This window comes from Dermochelys coriacea, chromosome 1, assembly GCF_009764565.3.
Source record: "Dermochelys coriacea isolate rDerCor1 chromosome 1, rDerCor1.pri.v4, whole genome shotgun sequence".
NCBI classification, from domain to species: domain Eukaryota; kingdom Metazoa; phylum Chordata; order Testudines; family Dermochelyidae; genus Dermochelys; species Dermochelys coriacea.
In genome coordinates this window covers 212,603,190-212,630,169 of record NC_050068.2, presented here as the reverse complement: position 1 = coordinate 212,630,169, position 26,980 = coordinate 212,603,190, and the positions used below count along the sequence as shown (strand labels likewise).

General features: G+C 45.6%; 1 protein-coding gene across 1 annotated transcript in view; it reads right to left on the bottom strand.

Moving 5' to 3' along the window:
- Positions 1–4,689: 4,689 nt before the first annotated feature.
- The window catches only part of LOC119849671 (antigen WC1.1-like), a 63,913-nt gene continuing 41,622 nt past the window's right edge, over positions 4,690–26,980 (bottom strand). Inside the window, exons 7-16 of the mRNA XM_043513390.1 lie at positions 26,335–26,649; positions 23,057–23,119; positions 22,656–22,970; positions 22,274–22,309; positions 21,769–21,906; positions 20,816–20,896; positions 17,011–17,094; positions 11,102–11,191; positions 7,390–7,542; positions 4,690–5,969 (exon numbers count right to left, since the gene is read on the bottom strand). Of these exons, the coding sequence (XP_043369325.1) occupies positions 5,845–5,969; positions 7,390–7,542; positions 11,102–11,191; positions 17,011–17,094; positions 20,816–20,896; positions 21,769–21,906; positions 22,274–22,309; positions 22,656–22,970; positions 23,057–23,119; positions 26,335–26,649 (1,400 nt within the window). The 3' untranslated portion in view covers positions 4,690–5,844. The remainder of the gene's footprint in view (positions 5,970–7,389; positions 7,543–11,101; positions 11,192–17,010; positions 17,095–20,815; positions 20,897–21,768; positions 21,907–22,273; positions 22,310–22,655; positions 22,971–23,056; positions 23,120–26,334; positions 26,650–26,980) is intronic.

Sequence of the window (26,980 nt, the reverse complement as noted above, 5' to 3'; positions counted from 1 at the left end):
TAGGCAAGATGGAGGCCCCCGTCACCTGTGCTAGGCTTCTGCAGACCAAAGTCCAGTGTGGGTTCAATGAATGTGTTGTATCAATTAGTTCTTAGTGTCCTCACGGTTCTGTAGGGGAATCATGGGATCGCACAACCACTGCTCATCCCAGCCCTGGCTCTGTCCACCTATGAAGAGATTAGGAGGAGTTTGTCCACAAAAAAAACTCAGTCATGTTTTCTCTTTCTGCCCTCCCCACTCCCAGCAGGTTCTGTGCCAGTGCCCCAGATGTCCCTGTGGGAATGTGCTTGCAGTTATATGGCTAAGGTACTAACTAGTTCTGTGCTTTAGCTCTCCCCGTGCACTGGGGATAATGACACCTGACTCACAGAGATGATGTGAGGATAAATTGATGAATGATGCTCAAATACTACAATGAAGGGGACCATAAGAGTACTTAGAGAGACAGACCATTCAGTTGACAGATATTGTAAAACTCAGCCAGGATGCTTATTTGTCTCAGTATGTTTTTGCTTTCAGCACAACCTCTTTCTGTTACACTCAGAATGGACATGACCATATTTTTAAAAAGCTCAGTAGGGCTATATTAATCTCCTCAGAAGTTCTGCTGCTTGTTTTCACTTTCATTAGTGATATTAGGACAATTGTCTGAATATCTTAGGCTGTGTGTGTATTTCACAGGAAGTATCAATTTCGGCAAAATTTTGGACAGGAAATTACTTGAATGTATTATTTCAACTTATATATTGTATTATAACATCACACAATATCCCCACACACACACTCCCACCACAACACCCAACATATACAGATTCCACCAATGCTCCATCCTATCACACACAAAACCAACACGTGCTCAACACCATCCACACATATCACACTCAGTTCACACCCCTCACACATCACCCAAGCCACACACAACACATAGACAATATACACTACACCACCATCACACACTTCATCAAACACCCCACACCCAACGCTCATCTAGTACTCACACACCCACTGTCAGACACACATAACACATACACATACGTAACTTTAGCACCCTCATGGACAAGATGGAGTTCGCTGTGCAGGCAGCCCTGGCCAAGAAAAAGAATGTGCAGGAACACAGCAGGGAAATTGCCTTCCATCCCAGGGGCATCTGTTCCACACCCCCGGGAGTGAACACACAGACACACTGGAATAATACAATGAATATAGAAAAGGGAAATATTTATTCACAGAGGGATGAATGGAGAAAAACAACAGTGGAGAAGATAGGGGGAGTAGTAAGACAGGGTTACATTCAACTAGGGTTGCCAACTTTTTAACTGCACAAAACCGAACACCCTAACCCTTCCTCGAGGACATGCCCCTGCCACGCCCCTTCACCAAGGCCCTGCCCTCCACTCACTACATTCCCCCTCCCTTGGTGGCTCACCCTCCATCACCCTCACTCACTTTCACTGGGCTGGGGCAGGGGGTTGGGGTGCAGGAGGGGTGAGGGCTCTAACTGGAGATATGGGCTCAGGGGTGGAGCCAGAAATGAGGGATTTGGGGTTCAGGAGGAAGTTCCAGGATGGGGGGGTGGGGCAGAGGGGTTCAGGGTGTGGGAGCGGGCTCTGGCCTGGGGAAGGGGGTGAGGGCTCCAGCTGTGGGTGCAGGCTCTGGGGTGGGACAGTTGATGACAGGTTTGGGATGCAGGAGCGGGCTCCAGGTTTGGGGGGGCTCAGGGCTGGTGGAGGGGGTTGGGCCATGGGCTTACCTCTGGTGGCTCATGGTCAGTGGTGCAACGGGGGGGTTAAGGCAGGCTGCCTGCCTGTCCTGGCACCGTGCTGCACCTGGGCCGGAAGTGGCCAGCAGGTCTGGCACCTAGGCAGAGGCAAGCAGGTGGCTCTGTGTGCTGCTCTCTCCCACAGGTACTGCCCCCACCCCTAGCTCCCATTGGCCGTGGTTCCCAGCCAATTGGAGTGCGGAGCTGGTGCTCGGGGCAGGAGCAGCGCTCAGAGCCCCGTGGCCCCCCCACCTAGGAGCCAGACCTGCTGATGGCCGCTTCCGAGACACAGCACAGAGGCAGGGTAGGTAGAGACTAGCCTGCCTGAGCTCTGCAGCACTGGCAACCAGACTTTTAACTGCCCGGTTGGTGGTGCTGACCAGAGCTGCCAGGGTCCCTTTTTGACCAAGTGTTCTGGTCGAAAACTGGACATTTGGTCACCCTACATCCAACGCAAGGCCCCACAGGCCCAGCGGTACCACAACATGACAGGACAAACACCTAGCACTGCATCTACACTCAAAGTTCAGGAGTACTGAACAGAGTTCCAGTCTGGCAGTGAGTCTTGGGTGCTCCTGGTCATCTTTGGTGCCGGTGAACTTTCCCCAACAAAGCCCTCTGCTGCCCCCTTCTGCCACTCTCTGCAAAGCCACACAGAGCAATAACTTCTCCACTTAGCTAAATACAGCCTCTCTCCTTATTCCCAATGCAAGGTCACAAGCCTCAGTACTCACAGCTATCACTCGGGGCAACAGTGATAGTGGGTCCAGCTCCGGTTTGTCCTTCTCAGGTGATTGCTCCCTGGCAGGATGCTCCTTCTGGCTCCTGTTCTGGGGTTTCCCCAGTCAGTCACTCTGTCCCTCCCAGGCTTCAGGCAGGTTCTCCGCGGCTTCTCTATGTGCTGGCCTGCTCACTGTAGCCCTCTTGTCTGGAGCTACGGACACACCCACCCTGTTTTAAAAGGGCCACACACAAGATTTTAAAGGGACCATGGTCTCTAAACCCCAAGGCTGTTACACATACAACACAACCATATCACACATACAGAGGCATTTTAACCTTCTCTTAGGTATTCCCATAGAATATCATCTCTAATTCAAGGTCTCAGTTCATATATTTAATCAAGAGCTTCAGAGGTATTTAGGCCCCATTGAAATCAACGAAAGTCAGGAGCCTAAATACATCTGAAAATCTGGGCTTTAATGATTTGGGCCTGGGACACCTCAGGGATTCCCTCATATTCCATGACTGCATTCATCAGCTTTGTCCCTCAGGCACAATGGAGCTGTCTCGGGCAAGGGGAAAGCTCATATGTGCAACAGAAAATTTTCAGGGGTGGGGTGGGTCGGTGGGCTGATCAAAGACTCTAGAACAAACTCCCACAGGATCTACAAAAATCACCTGAAACCTCTTTCCGTTCCACTTGCCAGGGGGCTACTTCAATCTGCCTTCACTAACAGAAGCTTGTAGCACATCATAAAACAAAACCACCAATAACTGCCTGTAACCCTCCATAAAAATCTGTATGTGCTTTTTCTCTTATGGGAGGAGGGAGAATGAACCACACATGATGACAGAAAATAATATCACTTAACTAAGGCCCTTTTCTGACATTTTGGGATTTCACCCAGACCAGTAAGGGGTTGCATCACCGCCTGTCCTGTAACCCTGGGTTTCTCTGTCCTGAGCAGCTTTGACTCAGGGTCCTGACACAAGCAGCCTGATCACACCCTGGCTTCCACCACCCTGTTTACTCCTTGAAGGGTGACACCAACCTCACCCTTCCAGTCCACAGACTCCTGAAAATCGTCTTCCCTGCGGTGCCCAGTCCCTCTCACTATACCCTCACATAAGTTATTGCATTCCCTGCCTCCAAAGAGACAGAGTACACACAGCAGCCCGATAGTTTGGCTGAAAACCCACGCTTCAGCTTAATGTACAACTCTGAGATGTTACTGTAATCAAACAAAAAAAATGTTTATTAATGAGGGCATAGGCTGGAGTGATTACAAGTAACAGATAGGAAAGTTTACAAATAAAACAAACAAAACATACTTTCGAGTGACTGAAATTTAATTCTAGCAAGTTACTATCGTTGCCTGATTAGTTTCCTAACTCACATCAAATCATCAGCATCCCTGGTCCCCCACACCACAGGACCCAACTGTCATAGGCTTGAAGGTGCTGTGACCTGTTGTCTGGGATGGATGACAAAACAACTTTTTGTCTCTGTTTATATCTTCTCAAAGTCCACTGACCCTGTTTCAAGAGGTAGGGAGGCTTTCTGGGAGTGTAGCCTCCATCTCCCATCGAGATGGTTAATTGGTCAATTCCCCCCATGATGGCTTTGTTTACCTTGCTTATAAATGTTCTTTTCATTGTCTTAGATCACACCTTGCTTAATTTACACTGGAGACTCAGTCAAGCTGCAAAAACACATTCCTTTGTTTGAGAAAGGCAGTGCTTAGGCATGGTCTGCCCAATACATTTTAGAAATATATTTCCAGCACACATCTTTATTTCTTTACACCTGTACATACATCATGCCATTATATTAATGAGCAGCATGTTAGCAGTTTGCATAGAACATCTTACACAACATCTTTTAGATACAGATTATGAGTGAATTGGAGCAATGAGAGTGTTAGGCCCGATGAGAGTTCTGGCATGGTGTGCCCTCTGCCCATTGGCTCCCTGGGTCACAGGAGGGAGGCAGAATGAACACACATGATGAAAGACAATAATGTCACTTAATTAAGGGCCTTCTTTTTAGATTTTTATTTTGTTTGAAATTTCCAGGGACTGTCTCAGTGTTTATTTCAAAAATTAAAAAATGGTGGAAAATCAGTACAAAAAATTAACTTGGTAGTTTTCTGGGGAAATATCAGGGAAATATGACTCTCTTCTCCTAAGATTTTTTTTGTGCATTTAACTTTCAAGCCCCCCTGCCCCCCCCATATGTTCTGAAATGTAAACAGATACAGTTTTTTGTTTTCAACCCATTTTATCATAAAAAGTAGTTCACTACCTTTATTTTGCTTTAACTGCTGATAACTATCTGCACTATTTGTACAGATGGTAATATGTATGTGGTGGGTGTGGGTTTGACACCAGTACATACACAATACTCAAGTTGTTCCAGTGCTTTTGACCTGGCTTCCCACTCTGGAAGGAGAGATGGTGGTTTGGTAACCTGGGTCACCCATGTTACCAAGCTGCCATTTCTCCTGGAGCAGGGAGATGGAGTTCCAGCACATCTAAAAGTTGGGTAAAAATTGTTAAAAATGGAATAACGATTTTTGTAAAACTCAGCAGATGTTCATTAAAAAATCAGTATAAAACAAAGATGAAGGACCCTACACTTAATGCACCACTGAAAGATACTCCAATGCTAGAGTAACGGGCATGGTATATGAATTTGTATAGAGGAGAAGAGAAGAGGATGGGAAGGGGGTATCTTTTTAACTGCTATCTAATTGTGTGTGTGCATTAAGGTTCCTATAAATAATGTCCATTTATCCTTCTGGATTTTAAAGGAAAGTCTGGAGTTTGGATGGTGGTTAGGGCCATCTCTGGAGTTAGGATTATTCTGTTGCTGGGTTTTTAACCATTACCACATAACTGACGGAACATTCATTCTCCATCCAGCACCCTATTGAACACGTGCAATACTGAGAGGTGACATTTTGCAATTATTATTTTTGGTGGTTCAGACTCCATCTCACTCCCTTATGATCCCTTATGCACCTTGTGAGAGAAGCATCATTCCTGGAATCAACTTTTTAAAAGGATTCAATATGAAAAAGCAGAAATTCACAATGAAGAAAAATTAGGAATAAAAAAGCAGGACAAGATCCAGGCAATCTGATCAATGAGAAATTACAGGGAAAAATCACAGACCCCATCTCAGTCACACTTATATTTCTTGCAACTAAATAAAACCCCAATATAAAAGGTGATTGAACTAGATCCATGGCAGGGACTATCTCTGACGCCCCCATGCCCAGTTAGCATTTAGGAGAGAAAGAGTCTAATCATACAGCATTTACATCCTCACAGGATATTTGATTGGAACTCAATCATTCTTATATTGATGTCTTAGGGACGGCAGCTTCAACATCATCATAACCCAGGTCTCCAGGAGGCGGGAATGTGCCATCTCTCTCAGTCCCTGAGGCCCCTTCACTTCTTAGGGAGTGCAGATTCCAATCTGAAAATATCAAAGGAGGCACATTACAGCCAATATATCTATTCTACACCCGTGTGCACTCACCTAACATGGGTGAGCAGCCTATAGTATGGGCTGTGAATTATCCCCTCTGTTCCTCTGATTGGGATCCTGACAAGTTTAATTTATTATGTCATTCTGTTCCACAAAGAAAACATCTGGGAGTAGATTCTCTCCATGCTGAGATCTGCCGGGTGCAGAAGTGTGGGGATGTCAGTGACTTGGTGACACCTTCCTGATGCTTCAGTAGGGACTGCTCTAACTCCTGATGGCTGGCATAGTCCCTAAGGGGACATGTGCCAGGTGAGACCTGGGGGGGAGGAGTAGGGCAGGGCCCCTACCCCAGGGGACATGCAAGGGCAAGTAACCCAAAAGGGGAGGATGTCATAGAGTTCGTCCTGCCTACACAGTACATGTTTACATGTTATTCCCATCAAGTACAATGAAATGCACATTTCATCCCAACACACTTTCCTCTGAGGTACAAAGTGGAAGCTTAGCCCTCAGCCTCAGACTGTGAGGTGCTCTGGTATAATGCTAATGGAGTCATTTGCATATTGAAGAGCGTGATTTCAAACCTGAAGCCAGGCCACTAACTAACCCCATTGCAGGACCCTGCTCTTCCAGTTACCATCCAGGGCACTGCCACCTTGTTTGGGGAAAGACACTCAGGTCCTGATCCTGCAAATTGACTCATGTAACTTTGCTGATCTGGACAGTCTCACTGAAGTTGGCACTAGGGTGGGGCTTGCGGGGGCTATATCCACCCCAAAATTTGTCTTAGCATCCCCATAGCCACTCAGTAGCAGCTGCCACTCTCCAGTCGATTAGTTCTGAAGGCAGAGCGGAGAGAGTGGCAGCTTCTGGCTGGGTGCCCAGCTCCAGCAGCAGCAGCAGAGAAGTAAGCCCAGGTGGGCTGCCGGGTGCCCAACAGCAGCCCCCAGCCCATGTCCCTGCCTGCCGAGATGAGCCATCCAGGGCAGGTGGACGGTCTGGAGCTCCCCATACTGGCTTAGACTGACCTGCTCTGACCCAGGCTCCTGGGCCCTGCCCCCCAAGGGCTTTGTTAGCACAGAGCCAGGTCCCCCTGCCTGGACAGCTTTTAACGGCTGCAATCAGCCAGTGCCTGGCACTGGCTGGCTCTGGCTTCCAGCCTGCAATCTGGCCAGGGGGCAGGGCAACATAGAGGGGTGGGACCCCATGCTGAGGAGGAGTACAGACCCGTCGCCCCAGCATTTTCTGTCTGGCCCACCTCAGTCCCCCCACCCGGAAGAGGCTGGTGCCACCCTTGAGTCAGTGAGAATATTCATGTGATGAGAGTGACAAGAGGGCTTGTAGACCAAGCCATAATGAGACTAGCAATCAAACTGCAAGAATTGCAACAGGGCTTTTCCCCACTTACCTCTCTGTGACTCCCTGTTTCTGTCACTCTCTCCAGGGGCCCAAGTAACTTCCGGGGCACACTGCCCTGAACCAGGATCATCTTCAGGGTCAGAAACTTCTCTGACATCGTCATAACTATCCCCTGGGACATCTCCAGGCAAGGCAGGGCCCTCTGAAACAGAGACAGGAATTAATGGTAATGAGAAGAGACCTTCCACTGAATAGAGAAATAAATTATACATGAGGTAGGAAGAGCCCTGAGGCACTGACACTCCCACAATGACAGGTTTCAGAGTAGCCATGGTATTTCTCCCTCCCACCCCACCCCCCACTGTTCCTCTGATATTCTTAAAAAGAAAAGGAGTACTTGTGGCACCTTAGAGACTAACAAATTTATTAGAGCATAAGCTTTCGTGAGCTACAGCTCACTTCATCGGATGCATTTGGTGGAAAAAACAGAGGAGAGATTTATATACACACACACAGAGAACATGAAACAATGGGTTTATCATACACACTGTAAGGAGAGTGATCACTTAAGATAAGCCATCACCAACAGCAGGGGGGGGAAGGAGGAAAACCTTTCATGGTGACAAGCAGGTAGGCTAATTCCAGCAGTTAACAAGAATATCAGAGGAACAGTGGGGGGTGGGGTGGGAGGGAGAAATACCATGGGGAAATAGTTTTACTTTGTGTAATGACTCATCCATTCCCAGTCTCTATTCAAGCCTAAGTGCCGTCAGGAACAGTATCCCCGATACTGTCACGGCTAACCTGGTGGCAGAACTTTGTGACTTTGTCCTGACCCATAACTATTTCACATTTGGTGACAATGTATACCTTCAAATCAGCGGCACTGCGATGGGTACCCGCATGGCCCCACAGTATGCCAACATTTTTATGGCTGACTTAGAACAACGCTTCCTCAGCTCTCGTTCCCTAATGCCCCTACTCTACTTGCGCTACATTGATGACATCTTCATCATCTGGACCCATGGAAAAGAAACTCTTGAGGAATTCCACCATGATTTCAACAATTTCCATCCCACCATCAACCTCAGCCTGGACCAGTCCACACAAGAGATCCACTTCCTGGACACTACGGTGCTAATAAGCGATGGTCACATAAACACCACCCTATATCGGAAACCTACTGACCGCTATTCCTACCTACATGCCTCTAGCTTTCATCCAGATCATACCACTCGATCCATTGTCTACAGCCAAGCGCTACGATATAACCGCATTTGCTCCAACCCCTCAGACAGAGACAAACACCTACAAGATCTCTATCATGCATTCCTACAACTACAGTACCCACCTGCTGAAGTGAAGAAACAGATTGACAGAGCCAGAAGAGTACCCAGAAGTCACCTACTACAGGACAGGCCCAACAAAGAAAACAACAGAACGCCACTAGCCATCACCTTCAGCCCCCAACTAAAACCCCTCCAACGCATCATCAAGGATCTACAACCTATCCTGAAGGACGAGCCATCGCTCTCTCAGATCTTGGGAGACAGACCAGTCCTTGCTTACAGACAGCCCCCCAATCTGAAGCAAATACTCACCAGCAACCACACACCACACAACAGAACCACTAACCCAGGAACCTATCCTTGCAACAAAGCCCGTTGCCAACTCTGTCCACATATCTATTCAGGGGATACCATCATAGGGCCTAATCACATCAGCCACACTATCAGAGGCTCGTTCACCTGCGCATCTACCAATGTGATATATGCCATCATGTGCCAGCAATGCCCCTCTGCCATGTACATTGGCCAAACTGGACAGTCTCTACGTAAAAGAATGAATGGACACAAATCAGACGTCAAGAATTATAACATTCAAAAACCAGTTGGAGAACACTTCAATCTCTCTGGTCACTCGATCACAGACCTAAGAGTGGCTATACTTCAACAAAAAAGCTTCAAAAACAGACTCCAACGAGAGACTGCTGAATTGGAATTAATTTGCAAACTGGATACAATTAACTTAGGCTTGAATAGAGACTGGGAATGGATGAGTCATTACACAAAGTAAAACTATTTCCCCATGGTATTTCTCCCTCCCACCCCACCCCCCACTGTTCCTCTGATATTCTTGTTAACTGCTGGAATTAGCCTACCTGCTTGTCACCATGAAAGGTTTTCCTCCTTCCCCCCCCTGCTGTTGGTGATGGCTTATCTTAAGTGATCACTCTCCTTACAGTGTGTATGATAAACCCATTGTTTCATGTTCTCTGTGTGTGTGTATATAAATCTCTCCTCTGTTTTTTCCACCAAATGCATCCGATGAAGTGAGCTGTAGCTCACGAAAGCTTATGCTCTAATAAATTTGTTAGTCTCTAAGGTGCCACAAGTACTCCTTTTCTTTTTGCGAATACAGACTAACACGGCTGCTACTCTGAAATCTGATATTCTTGTTAACTGCTGGAATTAGCCTACCTTGCTTGTCACCATGAAAGGTTTTCCTCCTTTCCCCCCCCCCCCCCCCCGCTGCTGGTGATGGCTTATCTTAAGTGATCACTCTCCTTACAGTGTGTATGATAAACCCATTGTTTCATGTTCTCTGTGTGTGTGTGTGTGTGTGTGTATATAAATCTCTCCTCTGTTTTTTTTCCACCAAATGCATCCGATGAAGTGAGCTGTAGCTCACGAACGCTTATGCTCTAATAAATTTGTTAGTCTCTAAGGTGCCACAAGTACTCCTTTTCTTTTTACTCCCACAATGATAAGAGATCATAAGTACCCTTCTCCCCCCCCCCCCCCCCCCCCCCCGCCAACTTCAGTGTCAGAGGAATTTTTTACAGGTCACATTTAGCTGACACATTTTAAGGACTTGATGTGTCTGTAAATTGCTGGATGGAACTTAAAGCAGAAACCCAGGTGGGGATGTGAGAAATCTGGAAAGAGGTGGCTGGGGGTAGGGTCTATGTCAGAGGAAGATTTCTGCACTGTAATTTTTTGTTATACTAATTATATATCAATTAGTAATTAGTAACAGATAAATGACACTTTAATTTGTTCTATCATCCACTTCCTAAATTTTCAATTATGATTAAAATCTTGTTTTGTTCCATTTCCCTGAACTAGTCTGGCCCATCAACCATCCTCGATCTGCAGTCTCTGGAAGCTGTGCCACCAGTTCAGGACAAGATATGGGTCTGTGTGTGAAATCTGGACATCCCTTCACCTATCACAGTGCATGTGAAACTCACATCTAGATCAGTGGACTAAGCAAAGGCAGGAATGGTGGAGAGAGACCGTTACTGCAGATCAGAGGGCTGTGCTCAGACAGATTGTCCCCTAATATTGTGAGTAATGTTAGTGCATGTGAAAGTGAGGGCCAGGGATCAGTGACTGGCAGTGTGGGCAGGGGGAGAACAACCTTCTTCTAGAGTCACACTGGTTGGCTAATGTGCCTCTATTCTGACCTGCGGCACCACATGCTTTGCTACTTCTTGGTCCTTTCAGTGCATCTCTGGACTAAACCAATGCACACAGGTATGCTTTATGGGAGAAGAGTTTGTCAAACAGCTGCTTGCAGAAGGTTTGATTCTGTGAAGTGCTGAGCACTCTGAGCTCCCACTGATCGCAGTGGGACTGAAGATGCTCAGCACCTTACAAGAGCAAACCCATAAAGCACAATTTTTGTCTTTACAAAGACAATATTATTAGCTTTTTCCTGGGCTAATGCTGCTCCCAAAAGGCAGATTCACTCCTCACCTTGGTTGTCTGGAGTCTGGGGGTCATCATTCAATGCAGGCTCCTCCATGTTATCGTAATCCAACTGAGACCCCCCAGGGGAAGCTCCCTCTGGAAAAGCAAACACAACACTCAGCTCCCTCTGAACACACCCAGTTCCTGAGCAGGTTTCTAGTTCCCCATTAAGTGACTGTTGCATTAGAGTCCAGGCTGTTTATTATGGTGTTTGTAGGAGAAGTCACAGCGTGATCAAGGAGAAAAGGGAAAGTCATGGACATTCTGCAAACTAGGAGTGGTGTCACTGTGACAGGTTCCCCCTGGGATGCCACCTGGAACTGGGGTAGCACTGAGTCCTCTGACTCACCCGCCTGGGGTCCCTCTCATACTTTGTTGCTGTGACAAGCTGCAGACCCACTCCCAGTCCTACACTTCCACCAGCATTCACACCCAGCTGCAGTTACATGCAGGCTCTCTGACCAGCCTCTGTATGAACCAACAATAGAGAGGCTACAGCCAAAACAACTGCCAGCTTACCAGTCCAGGAACCCAGAGCTGTACTGTCCTGCCCTGGTCAAAACCCTGGCCAGTATGAATTTATTATCCAGTTTGCCTCCCCCTCAATGTGCACAGGAAATGCAACAGCCTTTGCTCCTTGAGCTAAGATTTCCAAGCATTTCATTCCAACTCACTCATTTAGATAAAGAAAAAACAAGTTTACTAACTACAAAAGATAGATTTTAAGTGATTATAAATGATAACAAACAGATCAAATCAGATTACCTAGCAAATAAACAAAAATGCATACTAGAAGGATAAGATTTGACTTAATTTCTCATCCTGATTGATGATACAAGCAGGCTTGCAGATTCTCAAGGTACAAGCTGCAGTTGCTTTATAGCTAGGAATCCCAAGGTTTTCATCCACAGGCTAGAAATCCATTTAGCCTGGGTTCAGCACTTCCCCCAATTCCGTCTTTTGTTCCTTTAGGAGTCTTCTTGTGTCGGGAGTGAAGAACCGCGGATGATGTCACTTCTTGCCTAATATAGATTTAGCATATGGCAGGAGCCATATGTTTTAATCTTGGTTCCCAGGCCAGTTTGTGGAAAAATACAGACATCCCAAAATGGAGTCCAGAGTCATTTGCCTTGGTCACATACCCTTGCATACCTTGCTGAGTTATAGCAGCCATTACTTACAGGCTGTCTGGAGTGTTCTCAGGAAGTTTAAGCTATTCCACAGCCCATTGTCTTTGTTGATGAGCCATTGGCACTGTCTGCCTTCTTCACTATAGTACCTGAAAGACTGGCTGTAGGTGTGTTCCAGAGTAAGCCCAATACAGATCCATAATCAATATTTATAACTTCAGATACAAAAATGATACATGCATACAAATAGGATAATCATACTTAGCAAATCATAACTTTTCCACTGACCTGTCTTGTACAAAATGCATCAGACAGCTGCAGCAGCACAAGAGCTAGTAAACAGAGTTGTAAACAGGGGAGTTTGAGTGGGAGTTTGCCAGGGGAGTTTGTATTGTGGTGCTTGTTTGGGATTTGTTTTTGGTGTGGGGGGTGGTCTTTTTGGTGTGGCTTGTGTTTCCCAGATTAACAGGACTTAGGTGGGAAGGCTATGACAGATACGGAGGCAGCTGTGGGAGTGACTTGTGTAGTGGAAGACACAATGAGGATGACTGGATGTAGAAGCTGTGGTATGTACATGATCCTGGAGGGGAGACCTGGTAAGAGTTTTGTCTGCATGAAATGCCGTCTGATAGAGCTGATGGAGGAAAAGATCCAAGGTCTGGAGATGCAGGTGGAAATCTGGCTGAGTTTAGGAAGGGGTTTGAGCAGATGATGGAGCAAAGACATGAGGTATCTGAAGGGAAAAGCTCAGACTTACAGATGGAAGCAGGGCTGGGGAATTTTGAGGGGAGATTGGGTGAGGAAAGTGGCCAGTGGAAGCATGTGACTAAAAGTACCAGGCAGAGGAAAAGACGGGCTAGTGAAGGAGAAATAGAGCTTAGGAACAGGTTTGCAGAGTTGGAAAATGAAGAAGGGGCTCAGCAGGTAGTCGCTGAAGGTGGAAGGGCAAGGAAGAAGAGAAGAGAGGCTAATCCTATAGGAAAAGCGAAGAGTCAAGGGAGACTACACCAAATATGAGCCCCAGGAGGATACAGGATGGGTTGAAGAGGATTATAAGGGAAAATAGGAATGGAAAGAACTTGCAGCCAGAGGGAACAGGGGAGAGACTGGAGAATAGCACCGTCACCAGCAAAAGGCAGGTCTATGTGATAGGGGACTTTTTATTGAGAAGAATAGATAGGCCTGTAACTAGAGCTGATCCAGAGAATAGAAGGGTGTGCTGTCTTCCAGGTGCTAAGATATGGGATGTAGACCTGAGGTTGAAAAGGATACTAAAGGGAGCGGGAAAGAATCCCCTAATTATCCTTCATAAGGGAACAAATGATACGGCTAGATTCTCACTGGAAAGTATTAAGGGAGACTATGCTAGGCTGGGGAAGACGCTTAAGGAAATTGAGGATCAGGTGATCTTTAGTGGGATCCTGCCTGTTCCTAGAGAAGGGCAACAAAGGTGTGACAAGATTATGACTGTCAACAGATGGCTTAGGCAATGGTGCTATAAGGAGGGCTTTGGGATGTATGGCCACTGGGAGGCATTCATGGACAGAGGACAGTTCTCTCGGGATGGACTTCATCTGAATAGGGAAGGAAATAGACTTCTAGGATGGAGGCTGGCACAACTGATAAAGAGAGCTTTAAACTAGGAATTTGGGGGAGATGGTTGGGAGATGTCCAGGCAATCTCCACGCCAGATTTTAGCATTGAGAGGGAAGAAGATGAAGTAAGAAAAGATACAGCCGTGGGTAGGAGAATGTATATAAGGAGCGAGGGCAGTGTGGATAGCAGTCTAATAAGTTATACTGGCTGTAGAATGACTGTGCCTAATAGGGTACAAAATGTGAGCAAGGCCTAACAGCAAAAATTAAGATGTGTGTACACCAATGTGAGGAGCCTAGGTAACAAAATGGAGGAACTAGAGCTACTGGTGCAGGAAGTGAAACCAGATATTGTAGGGATAACAGAAACATGGTGGAATAGTAGTCATGACTGGACTACAGGTATTGAAGGGTATGTGCTGTTTAGGAAAGACAGAAATAAAGGTAAAGGTGGTGGAGTAGCATTGTATATCAATGATGAGGTAGAATGTAAAGAAATAAGAAGCGATGCAATGGATAAGACAGAGTCCGTCTGGGCAAAAATTACATTGGGGAAGATTACTAGTAGAGCGTCTCCTACGATAGTGCTTGGGGTGTGCTATAGACCTCCGGGATCTAATTTGGATATGGATAGAGCCCTTTTTAATGTTTTTAATAAAATAAATCCTAATGGAAACTGCATGATCATGGGAGACTTTAACTTCCCAGATATAGACTGGAGGACCAGTGCTAGTAATAATACTAGGGCTCAGATTTTCCTAGATGCGATAGCTGATGGATTCCTTCATCAAGTAGTTGCTGAACCGACTAGAGGGGATGCCATTTTAGATTTAATTTTGGTGAGTAGCAAGGACCTCATAGAAGAAATGGTTGTAGGGGATAATCTTGGTTCTAGTGATCATGAGCTAATTCAGTTCAAACTGAACGGAAGGATTAACAAAAATAAATCTGCAACTAGAGTTTTTGATTTCTCCTTCTTTGAGAAAGTAACAGATTTTTTAGATAAAGGAAACGCAGTGGATCTAATTTACCTAGATTTCAGTAAGGCGTTTGATACCGTGCCACATGGGGAATTATTAGTTAAAATGGAAAAGATGGGGATCAATATGAACATCAAAAGGTGGATAAGGAATTGGTTAAAGGGGAGACTACAACGGGTACTACTGAAAGGTGAACTGTCAGGCTGGAGGGAGGTTAGCAGTGGAGTTCCTCAGGGATCAGTTTTGGGACCAATCTTATTTAATCTTTTTATTACTGACCTTGGCACAAAAAGTGGGAGTGTGCTAATAAAGTTTGCAGATGATACAAAGCTGGGAGGTATTGCCAATTCAGAGAAGGCTCGGGATATTATACAGGAGGATCTGGATGTCCCTGTAAACTGGAGAAATAGTAATAGGATGAAATTTAATAGTGAGAAGCGTAAGGTTATGCATTTAGGGATTAATAACAAGAATTTTAGTTATAAGCTGGGGATGCATCAATTAAAAGTAACGGAAGAGGAGAAGGACCTTGGAGTATTGGTTGATCATAGGATGACAATGAGCTGACAATGTGATATGGCTGTGAAAAAAGCTAATGTGGTTTTGGGATGCATCAGGAGAGGTATTTCTAGTAGGGATAAGGAGGTTTTAGTACCATTATACAAGGTACTGGTGAGACCTCACCTGGAATACTGTGTGCAGTTCTGGTCTCCCATGTTTAAAAAGGATGAATTCAAACTGGAGCAGGTACAAAGAAGGGCTACTAGGATGATCTGAAGAATGGAAAACTTGTCTTATGAAAGGAGACTTAAGGAGCTTGGCTTGTTTAGCCTAACTAAAAGAAGGTTGAGGGGAGATATGATTGCTCTCTATAAATATATCAGAGGGATAAATACAGGAGAGGGAGAGGAATTATTTAAGCTTAGCACCAATGTGGACACAAGAACAAATGGGTATAAACTGGCCACCAGGAAGTTTAGACTTGAAATTAGACGAAGGTTTCTAACCATCAGAGGAGTGAAGTTTTGGAATAGCCTTCCAAGGGAAGCAGTGGGGGCAAAAGATCTATCTGGCTTTAAGATTCTACTCGATAAGTTTATGGAGGAGATGGTATGATGGGATAATGTGATTTTGGTAAGTAATTGATCTTTAAATATTCAGGGTAAATAGGCCTAATCCCCTGAGATGGGATATTAGATGGATGGGATCTGAGTTACCTAGGAAAGAATTTTCTGTAGTATCTAGCTGGTGAATCTTGCCCATGTGCTCAGGGTTTAGCTGATCGCCATATTTGGAGTCAGGAAGGAATTTTCCTCCAGGGCAGATTGGAAGAGGCCCTGGAGGTTTTTCGCCTTCCTCTGTAGCATTGGGCACGGGTCACTTGAGGGAAGATTCTCTGCTCTTTAAACCACAATTTGAGGACTTCAATAGCTCAGACATAGGTGAGGTTTTTCGTAGGAGTGGGTGGGTGAAATTCTGTGGCCTGCGTTGTGCAGGAGGTTGGACTAGATGATCAGAATGGTCCCTTCTGATCTTAGTATCTATAATTATGCCATAATCATATTATAATATCACTATGAAGAATACGGGGTGCAGTGTCATAGCAACCTTTACTTTCTCATAAATAATTTGGGGCCCATCCCCACTGAATCCAATAGCAATGTTGTCAAGCCCATCCGTGGGATCTGGATCTGTGTTGGTGCTAAGCTAACACTGGACACACTGTCTGGAAGACAGTAGCTGCTGCATCAGAACTGACCTTTGTGAATCCCAACTGAACTATATAAACATGGTGTAAAATATCTAAGATTATATGGGCTAGATTGTGATTCGGGCTTGTGTTCAAGCCATGGAAGCAGGTGAGTAAGACCATGGGCACAGATTAGGGTTTTGTTTAATTCTCGGTGCCAGATGTGAAATTCAGATTCTTCCATTGGAAGCAAATATTCCTGGGCCTCATTCCTTGCAGCTCCTCCTGTGGGAGAGGGTACCATAACTTGCACACAGGAAGAGCCAGGATTTCCATCACAGGGTTCATCAGAAATCTTTGAAAGTCTGGTTAAATCTGATCCCATCAGAAGGGATACAATCAGTGCTGGGCCATGAAATCAAGTGAGGGGAAATGACGGCCTTTACAGAAAATGCTGTGGAAATTAAATTCTCCACCCAGATTTGAGTCTTTGTCTTTGTATGCCACCTTACCCCATTACCTTGTTCTGATCCAGAATTGTTTTCCTCCTCATTGTCCCCGGTGTAATACTGCAGCTTCGTCACTGAATCCTCTGCATAGGAGACTGGAGAGACAACAAATGAGATGTTATCAAAGTGAGAGCAGCTAAACTGACCGCTGGCTGATGCACCCGGGTCCTAGAGCAGGATTTACAGCATCCATATTTTCCAGGCATACCCAAACCATGGCTCTTCTACAGTTGAATTGCAATTCGTGGAGAAACTATGGTCTAACACAAGTTGTGGTTAAAATTAATATTAACACCAATTTTTTAAAAAAGCTATACAAATCGTTGAAAGAATTTAAAAATTGGTTTTCTCTCCTACTGAGTGAACCTGATAGTGTGAGCGTGAGATTCATAGCTCTCACTCATATGTGCATTATGTCAGGAAATTGCATCATTCTGTATTCAAAAGTTGTGCTGCGTTGACCACAGGTGTTTGTGATCTCCCTGCATTCCGCCGAATACAGGCTGTGTTTACTGTTCATATGTCACATTTGAATAGTTTTAGATTTAAGTTTTAACCCTAAGTTAATTTCGTGGATAACAATGACATCTTCAGATTGTAAGAAACACAAGTATGAAGAAGAAAACCAAAGTTTTAAGACAGAATGGGAGGAAGATTTTGATTCACTATTAAAGGTGGCAAACCCGTGGGCCTTATCCGCAATGCATTGCTCGCTCACTACAAAGCAACCAACTTGAAAAGTCATTATGAAATGAATCACAATAAATTTTCATCTAAATACCCTTCTGAATCAGAATTAAGGAAAAACAAGTTAGCCACATTAAAAATACACCTAAACAGTCAACAGATGCTACTTTCAGCTTTTAGTAAAGAAACTGACACAAAGACCAAAGCTAGTTTTGTTATTACATGAAATAGTGGAAAAAGTCCTCAAATCATGGTTTAAAGACTTCAAGGAGCAGAGAAGCCTCCCGCAAGTGACCCGTGCCCCATGCCCCATGCTACAGAGGAAGGCAAAAAACCTCCAGGGCCTCTCCAATCTGCCCTGGAGGAAAATTCCTTCCCGACCCCAAATATGGCGATCAGCTAAACCTCTGATCCTGTAGATACCTACTACAGGAAAGGCCCAACAAAGAAAATAACAGAACGCCACTAGCCATCACCTTCAGCCCCCAACTAAAACCTCTCCAATGCATCATCAAGGATCTACAACCTATCCTGAAGGACGACCCATCACTCTCACAGATCTTGGGAGACAGGCCAGTCCTTGCTTACAGACAGCCCCCCAATCTGAAGCAAATACTCACCAGCAACCACACACCACACAATAGAACCACTAACCCAGGAACCTATCCTTGCAACAAAGCCCGTTGCCAACTCTGTCCACATATCTATTCAGGGGATACCATCATAGGGCCTAATCACATCAGCCACACTATCAGAGGCTCATTCACCTGCGCATCTACCAATGTGATATATGCCATCATGTGCCAGCAATGCCCCTCTGCCATGTACATTGGCCAAACTGGACAGTCTCTACGTAAAAGAATGAATGGACACAAATCAGACGTCAAGAATTATAACATTCAAAAACCAGTCGGAGAACACTTCAATCTCTCTGGTCACTCGATCACAGACCTAAGAGTGGCTATCCTTCAACAAAAAAGCTTCAAAAACAGACTCCAACGAGAAACTGCTGAATTGGAATTAATTTGCAAACTGGATACAATTAACTTAGGCTTGAATAGAGACTGGGAATGGATGAGTCATTACACAAAGTAAAAGTATTTCCCCATGGTATTTCTCCCCCCCACCCCACCCCCCACTGTTCCTCTGATATTCTTGTTAACTGCTGGAATTAGCCTACCTTGCTTGTCACCATGAAAGGTTTTCCTCCTTTTCCACCCCCTGCTGCTGGTGATGGCTTATCTTAAGTGATCACTCTCCTTACAGTGTGTATGATAAACCCATTGTTTCATGTTCTCTGTGTGTGTGTATATAAATCTCTCCTCTGTTTTTTCCACCAAATGCATCCGATGAAGTGAGCTGTAGCTCACGAAAGCTTATGCTCTAATAAATTTGTAAGTCTCTAAGATGCCACAAGTACTCCTTTTCTTTTTGCGAATACAGACTAACACGGCTGCTACTCTGATACTTGATGAAGGAATCCATCAGCTATCGCATCTAGGAAAATCTGAGCCCTAGTATTATTACTAGCACTGGTCCTCTAGTCTATATCTGGGAAGTTAAAGTCTCCCATGATCACACAGTTTCCATTAGTATTTACTTTATTAAAAACATTAAAAAGGGCTCTATCCATATCCAAATTAGATCCCGGAGGTCTATAGCACACCCCAAGCACTATCGTAGGAGACGCTCTACTAGTAATCTTCCCCAATGTAATTTTTGCCCAGACGGACTCTGTCTTATCCATTGCATCGCTTCTTATTTCTTTACATTCTACCTCATCATTGATATACAATGCTACTCCACCACCTTTACCTTTATTTCTGTCTTTCCTAAACAGCACATACCCTTCAATACCTGTAGTCCAGTCATGACTACTATGTTTCTGTTATCCCTACAATATCTGGTTTCACTTCTTGCACCAGTAGCTCTAGTTCCTCCATTTTGTTACCTAGGCTTCTCGCATGGTGTACAAACATCTTAATTTTTGCTGTTTGGCCTAGCTCACATTTTGTACCTTATTAGGCACAGTCATTCTACAGTCAGTATAACCTATTAGACTAGTATCCACACTGCCCTCGCTGCTTATATACATTCTCCTACCCACGGCTGTATCCTTTCTTACTTCGTCTTCTTCCCTCTCAATGCTAAAATCTGGCGTGGAGATTACCTGGACATCTCCCAACCATCTCCCCCAAATTCCTAGTTTAAAGCTCTCTTTATCAGTTGTGCCAGCCTCCATCCTAGAAGTCTATTTCCTTCCCTACTCAGATGAAGTCCATCCCGAGAGAACTGTCCTCTGTCCATGAATGCCTCCCAGTGGCCATACATCCCAAAGCCCTCCTTATAGCACCATTGCCTAAGCCATCTGTTGACAGTCATAATCTTGTCACACCTTTGTTGCCCTTCTCTAGGAACAGGCAGGATCCCACTAAAGATCACCTGATCCTCAATTTCCTTAAGCGTCTTCCCCAGCCTAGCATAGTCTCCCTTAATACTTTCCAGCGAAAATCTAGCCTTATCATTTGTTCCCACATGAAGGATATGCTGTAGCCTGGCCTCAGAGACAGTCACTTTCCTGACCCACAATTAGTTACACTCCAAGGCTATGGGATGGGCAGATGGGACTGGTTGTCCTGAGAATGGAGTCTAGCAGAGTCTGCTGGGGAGGAAGGTCACCTAACCAGATGCAGATTACAGTTTTGTGGTGCCCTGGGCCAGAGCAAGTGGGAGCCCCTCCCCAACCTTTCTATCAATAGTCCCCTGCCTCTGCCCCTGGCGCTTCTGCCGAGAAGCGGGGTCAGGTTGTGGGGGCTTCCCCCTCTCCCTGGCAGGAGTGAGGTAAGCCCTGCACCCTGATCCCGTTCCCCGGCAGGAGAGGCAGGCAAAGCAGGTTGTGGTGTGGGAGCACCGATTTTTCCAGTGCCCCGCAATTGTCCAGTGACCCTGGGGACAGGCCCCATTGGCCCAGTGGCTAATCTGTCATTGCACCTACATGAGTTCAATAACTGGTCTCTTCACAGGCCCAAAACCCACAGCAGTCCAGGGTTCACAGAGCTGGTGGCTGAGGATATCTAGCTGAGGGTCATGGTCTGAAGATGGAAAGTTCAGTAGAAATGAGACACACACCTGAGTGACCCAATATCTGCTTCTCTCCCATCGGGTTATAATCAATCTCCTCATACACGGGATCTGAGGGTCTTGTGGCACCTGAAAAAAAAGGACAGTGTTTGCACAGGGTCATAGAAACTATAGATAGGAAACCCTATTAGATCATTCAGTCCTGTGTCCTGGGGCCAGTCCAGGACTGATCCGTACAGCACATTCCTAATGCTCTGTCCAGTCTACATTTGAAAGGCGACGGAGACCACGTCCCTTTCCACAACAATCCTTTGAAGATGGTTCCCACGGGCTAGTTCACTGTCACAAGTCTCACCTCATATTTAGCCTAAAATTTTCCCATTGTACATTAATCTCATTCATCTTTGTTATTCTCCCTAGTATCACCTGAAATAATTCCTCTCCCAAACTGATGTTTACAACTATGAGTAAAATAGCACTTACATATATCTACTTAGTACTTCTACACATGCTGCCTAGGGACTGTGTGAGCATTAACCAGCGAATGTTTTTGCACTTCTTAAAAAATGAAAAGTGCCAAATATTGGAATTGTTTTTGATTTTTTGGCCATTATCACCCAAGCTCTTTTCCAGCATTTCTTCTTCCTCAAACCCTCTCTCCTACTGAGTCTCTCCGTTCAGTGTCCTCCCTCACATGCACTTTCTTGTACTTTCCCAAATGTGATCTCTATTTTTTGCCAATATTTACAGTCTTTCTAACCCCCTATTTATTATTTCTCTGTCACCACTGCTCTCAAATGCCCCCATCTTAGTGTCATCTGAAAGTGTTATTGCTCTCCTGGTCATTTCTACAGCCAGATCATTAATGACAATATTAAATAAGACAGGACTTAGCATAGACCTGAGATCCCCTCACAGCTCTGCCAATGCCCCTCTCCACACCTGCAGCTCCCCCTGCTATTGCAGAGGCATTTCAGACAGTGACACTAATCAGGACCCACCTCTGTGCTGTGCCCTGGTCCTTTGCACCTGCACACCCAGAATGATTAACAGCAGGCAGAGGAGGACCCCCAGGATAATGCAGACGACAACAGGCACCGTGACTCTCCCACTGTCGGTCGGAGGGCGGCGTGGGGGAGCTGGGTGGAAATGAACATGCAACAGGGAGAGATTATTCTGTGAGAGTCAGGGGGGCCCAGAGGAGCTCACCAGTGTCTTATTGAACCACCTAGGAAGCAGGGTAATGGCCTGGGACCCAGTCAGTAGACCATGGGGGCAGCTCACAGACTGCTGTTTAAATCATGGGCCCTGCCCTGAGGGCTAGAACCAATAGACAGGAATTGTCCTGCTCAGCACAGCCTGCAGCTCCCACCCGGGTGTCATTCACCCTTAGATTTCACACTCTGTGTAAAGAAGCTAATTTTCTCAGGCTGGAGGTTCCAGCTCATTCCCCTGTGAGCCTGGCAGTAGGTAAATTTAACCCTTGCTTGGAAGAGAATGTGCTACCTGTTGTAGCCGGTGAAGCTGTTGTCTCTGTCACACCTGCAAGGGGAAAAGGAAGGACAGTTGGAGTGTGGAGTAAGGGGGTGATGACATGCTGTTACATGATTGTTCCTCTGAGTCCCCATGTGTTCTGCACATCACCTATATTTCACCCATGATATCTTCCTCAGAGCAGCATAGGCTTAGTGGCTTAGCCTGTGCTGGATAAAGGAAGCAATGTGGTCTGATGCCCTAGTACTTTAGAATAAAAAAAAGTCCCAACACATCCTGTCTTTTAAGGAAAAAGGAGGCCTGGTCTGTGGGCAGGAATGGGGACCCGGCTGCTGTGACATCTGCTCCCCCTTAAAAATTATATAATGAAGCAGAAACATCTCCTGTCACTCACCTGAGCAATTCACGGCAGCATCTTCCTTATGGTCACAGTTACTCTCACTCCAGGGCTTGGCAGGACAGTCCCAGAGAGATGACTCTGTCCCTCTGCAATTCAACGTCTCCAACCATATGGGACCAGTCCCCTCGCCGAATGCAGCCTCGCCTGGGGCAGATAGAGCCGATCCACAGCCCAGTTGTTTACACACAACGTTAGCATCCGCCATGTCCCAGGAGTCATCACAAATCGTTCCCCAGGACCCACGGTACCAAACCTCCACTCTCCCCGAGCATCTGTCCTCTCCTCCCACGACACGTAACTTCTCCTGGTCTGGAAATGCAGAAACCTCACATGTTACTGGGACAGTTGGGAATGTCCTTAGGGACTGAGGAGGAGACACAGAGAGGTAGAGATACCTGTGCAGTTCGTAGAGTTCGGGCATTTAGCAAAAGGATTCTGAGATGGTTTCCCTTTCCCACCTATGGAGATAAAATGCTGAGGTAAATGGACTGGGCAGCATGTGTGCTGCAGGATACAGTAGGGTTTATTGGTATTTCAAACCCCAATACCAGCACTTTATAAACTGGCCAAAAGCTAAAATCTGGTAATTTGGATAATTAGCTCTTCTGGTGTTTCTCTGGATTTTGAAATCTTTGATCAGTTCCCAGCTGGCATGCATGTGTCTTTATGTAACTGGCAGGACAGTATATCTAAGGGTTTGTCTACACTTGAAATGCTACAATGGCACAGCTGCACCACTTCAGTGTAGACACGACCTATGCCGGAGGGAGGGGTTCTTAGTGTAGGTAATCTGCATCCCCAACCTAGTGCTGTTTACATGGCATTTAGGTTGACTTAATGACATCGCTCAGGGGTGTGGATTTCCCCCGGCGCAAATTAGCAGGGTCGACTTAATTTTCTAGTGTAGACCAGCCTGGAATCTACTCCATCTCCCCACTCAGACAACATCCTAGAATCCCTTGCATAGTGACTGGAATGTAAACAGACACATGAATTGAAACACACCCTCATCACTGCAGGAACCAATAGAAGAGGAATATTAATATTGAGAACGAGCTATGTAGGAGTTGCAGGTCTGTACCTTCCCACACTGAGAGGCAGTATATTGACACTGGTTATGGCACTAGACTAGGACTTAAAAAACCTGTGTTTTATCTTTATCTCTGCCTTCAATCTGTTGTGTGATCTTGGCCAAGTTAATTTATCTCCATGTCCCTCTGCATATCCTCCTACCTGCCTTGTCTGTCTCGGCTGTAAACTCCATATGGCAGTGCCCCTCTCAGTCAGTGTTTTTACAGTGCCTGGTGCATTGAGGCCTTGGGAACTTTATGTGTTACAGTAATATAAATAATGCTTCAGACACGGATCTATCAATGGACTTCACAGCCCCGACCTCAGATTGTTATTCCCAGGAAGATTTTTAACCATAAAGACACACTATTGATGTTCGTTAGTCTACTCCTGGGGGAATTCTGCACCAAAATGTTAAAAATTCTGTGCACAATATTTTAAAATTCTGGAAATATTATTTGTCAAAATAACACTATATAATCATGCCAGTTTCAATTATTTTGGTAATTTATTTCAAAATACCTGTCAGCAAGTATGTCTGTAACAATATAGACACAGAGAAAAATTCCCCCAGGAGTAGAGAGTTAAAGAAACCCCTATGACAACCCAGTTCCTGTTTCTCTGCCCCCTCGTCCCTTCCCCAGAGATCAGCTGGGAGGCCAGAGACCCACAACCCCTCCCACACCTTGGCCAGCGGCAGCCCTCCCCCAGCCAATACACCCGAACCCCCTCCCACCCAGAGCCCAGATGTGGGGGCCCCCAGCCCAGATACCCGCACCTTCCCGCCCCCAGAGCCCAGCCGCGGCACCCCCCCTTTGCCAAGATACCTGCTCCCTCCCCCCCAGAGCTCAGTCACGCCCCCCCCAGTCCAGACACCTGCCCCCTATCCCTCAGAGCCCAGGGATCAAGAGGAAGAAACAGTTTCATGCTGGGTTCCCAGCTTGTGTGGTTTCCTGCGTGCCACCATCTCCTTCCCTCAGGGAGTGCTGGGAACTGCAGCTGTTGGGAACCCTCTAGTTTCCTCCCCCTCCTCCCAGCAGTGTCTTCTATGTGCAAGCTGGGCTCTGCTGGGTCCAGCAGCCCCGAGTGGTGGCCAGCAGCACTGCAGCCCATTTCTGTGCGGGAAAAGGCAATTCTGTACACATAACATTAATTTCTGCAAAATTCTGCATTGCACAGTGGTGCAGAATTCCCCCAGAAGTATTTAGTGGATAACTCTTACTGGGTCTCACTATGGGACTGATCCAATACCCATGGAAATCAACAGGTAAAAAAGGTAGTCTTGAGGTTAAGGCATTGGCGTAGAACACAAGTGGTTTGCAGCCAGTTCCTGGTTATACTACAGACTCCTTGAGACAGTTTTTATATCTGTTCTCTATCTATAAAATGGGGATAATAATGCTTTCTGGAAAGCAGTGTTCTTGTTTGGATGACACTTGAGTTTGCCACAGTAGACAGCAGGATTCTGATCCCAGTTTTTGCAGCTCTGAAGTGGAGTATGAAACACTGCTTACTAACAATGGCAGTGAAGGGCTTTATTTGTTAATAGTGTTTATGTACCTACATAAGGAGAAGATTTCTGAGACCAGATAGCTTTTTAATCTAGTGCACAAAAGCCTAACACGATCCAGTGGCTGCAAGGTGAAGCTAAATAAATTCAGACTGGCAATAAAGAACAGTTTATATAACAGTCACTGTAATTAACCATTGAAACATTTTACCAAAGGCTGTGGTGGATTCTCCATTACTTGAAGTATTTAATTCAAGATGGGAGGTTTTTCTAAAAGACATTCTGTAGCTAAACCAGAATGTATAGGCTAGATCAGTGGTTCCCAAACTGGGGTTCGTGAACCCCTGGGGGTTCGCAGAACATTACAGGGGCTTTGCCAGAAAAATTTCACTAATGGCGGCCAGAGGACCACGGGCATTGGAGGCAGCAGGTGGGTCCTGGTTGCAGGGCAAACAGCCTGAGCCCCAGGGAGAGCAGGCCGGGCAGTTGGGGCTGGCAGCCCGAGTCCTGGTGGTCAGTGGGACCTGCAGCCCGAGCTCAGTGGAGCTCAGTTGACTGGGTCGGTCAACAGGGTCCAGCAGCAGGAGCCCCACGCAGTGCAGAGTGTAGAGGAAATTTCAACTTAAATCCCTGGAAATATTCATTTTTAGGAGGGGGGTCACGAGATTTCACAATTTAGTGAAAGGAGTTTGCAGGCTGTTAAAGTTTGGGAACCACTGGGCTATGCAGGAATTACTGGTTAATATTCTGTGGCCTGCCAGATTAGATTATTTTAACAGGCTCTTCAGACCTTAAAATCTATGATTTGATTAGTTCACTGGGTGTTGGATTAGGTCATAACTGATCTTGCTGTGTAATGTATATTTTTTAATAATTGATTTCCATGTTTGTTATTAACAGACTGCATTCCTATCTCTATAACCTCAGAAACTGAAAATAAGTTTGCACCATTGCTGAGTATGTTAAAAGAATATAACTATGAATTTCATAAAATATAGTGAAAATATAAAATACCATAATTATAGCAAAACCTGTCAGTGAGTTAGACTTGTGGTTTGAGTGTTTATATAGTATAAATAGTTTACTATTTACCTGCACAAGAGATGTGGGTTTCTTGTCCTCTTGTACTACATGACTGCTGATTCCATGGGTCTGATGGGCATTGCCACAGGGAGCTGTGCTGCTTATTGCACCGAATGCCATCCACCCAGGTGGGGCCAGAGCCTATTCCATATGTAAAGTCTCTTAAAAGAATCCCACTGTCTCCACAGTTCAAATGTTTGCATATAAGTGCCCTGGTGACTGCATCCATAGGACTGTTGCAAACACTGCCCCATGTCCCATTGTAGAAAACTTCCAGCCGCCCAGCACAGGCACTGCCACTCACCAGTCTCAGATCCATGAACCCTAGAAGGAAATGCAGAAGTTGGCTGTGACATTTTCTGATTCTGAAACACAATGTGGTTTGAAGGCTGAATCTCTGAGATTGCTAACAAACCTGCACATTCTTTTACAGAAGCAAGATTCTCAAGTCAGAGAGACTTTTCTGGAGACCAGTGACAGACATATTAACAATGGAATTGTTATTTAAAAGACACCATTCACCAATAGTTACACACAATGGTACCCAAGATTCAGAATTTAATACATGTTCTAAAGCCAATACAATATTTCCAGTACCCCTTGATATTAACTGTTGTCAATGTAGACTTTTTAATGGTGACCATTGCAGGTGGAT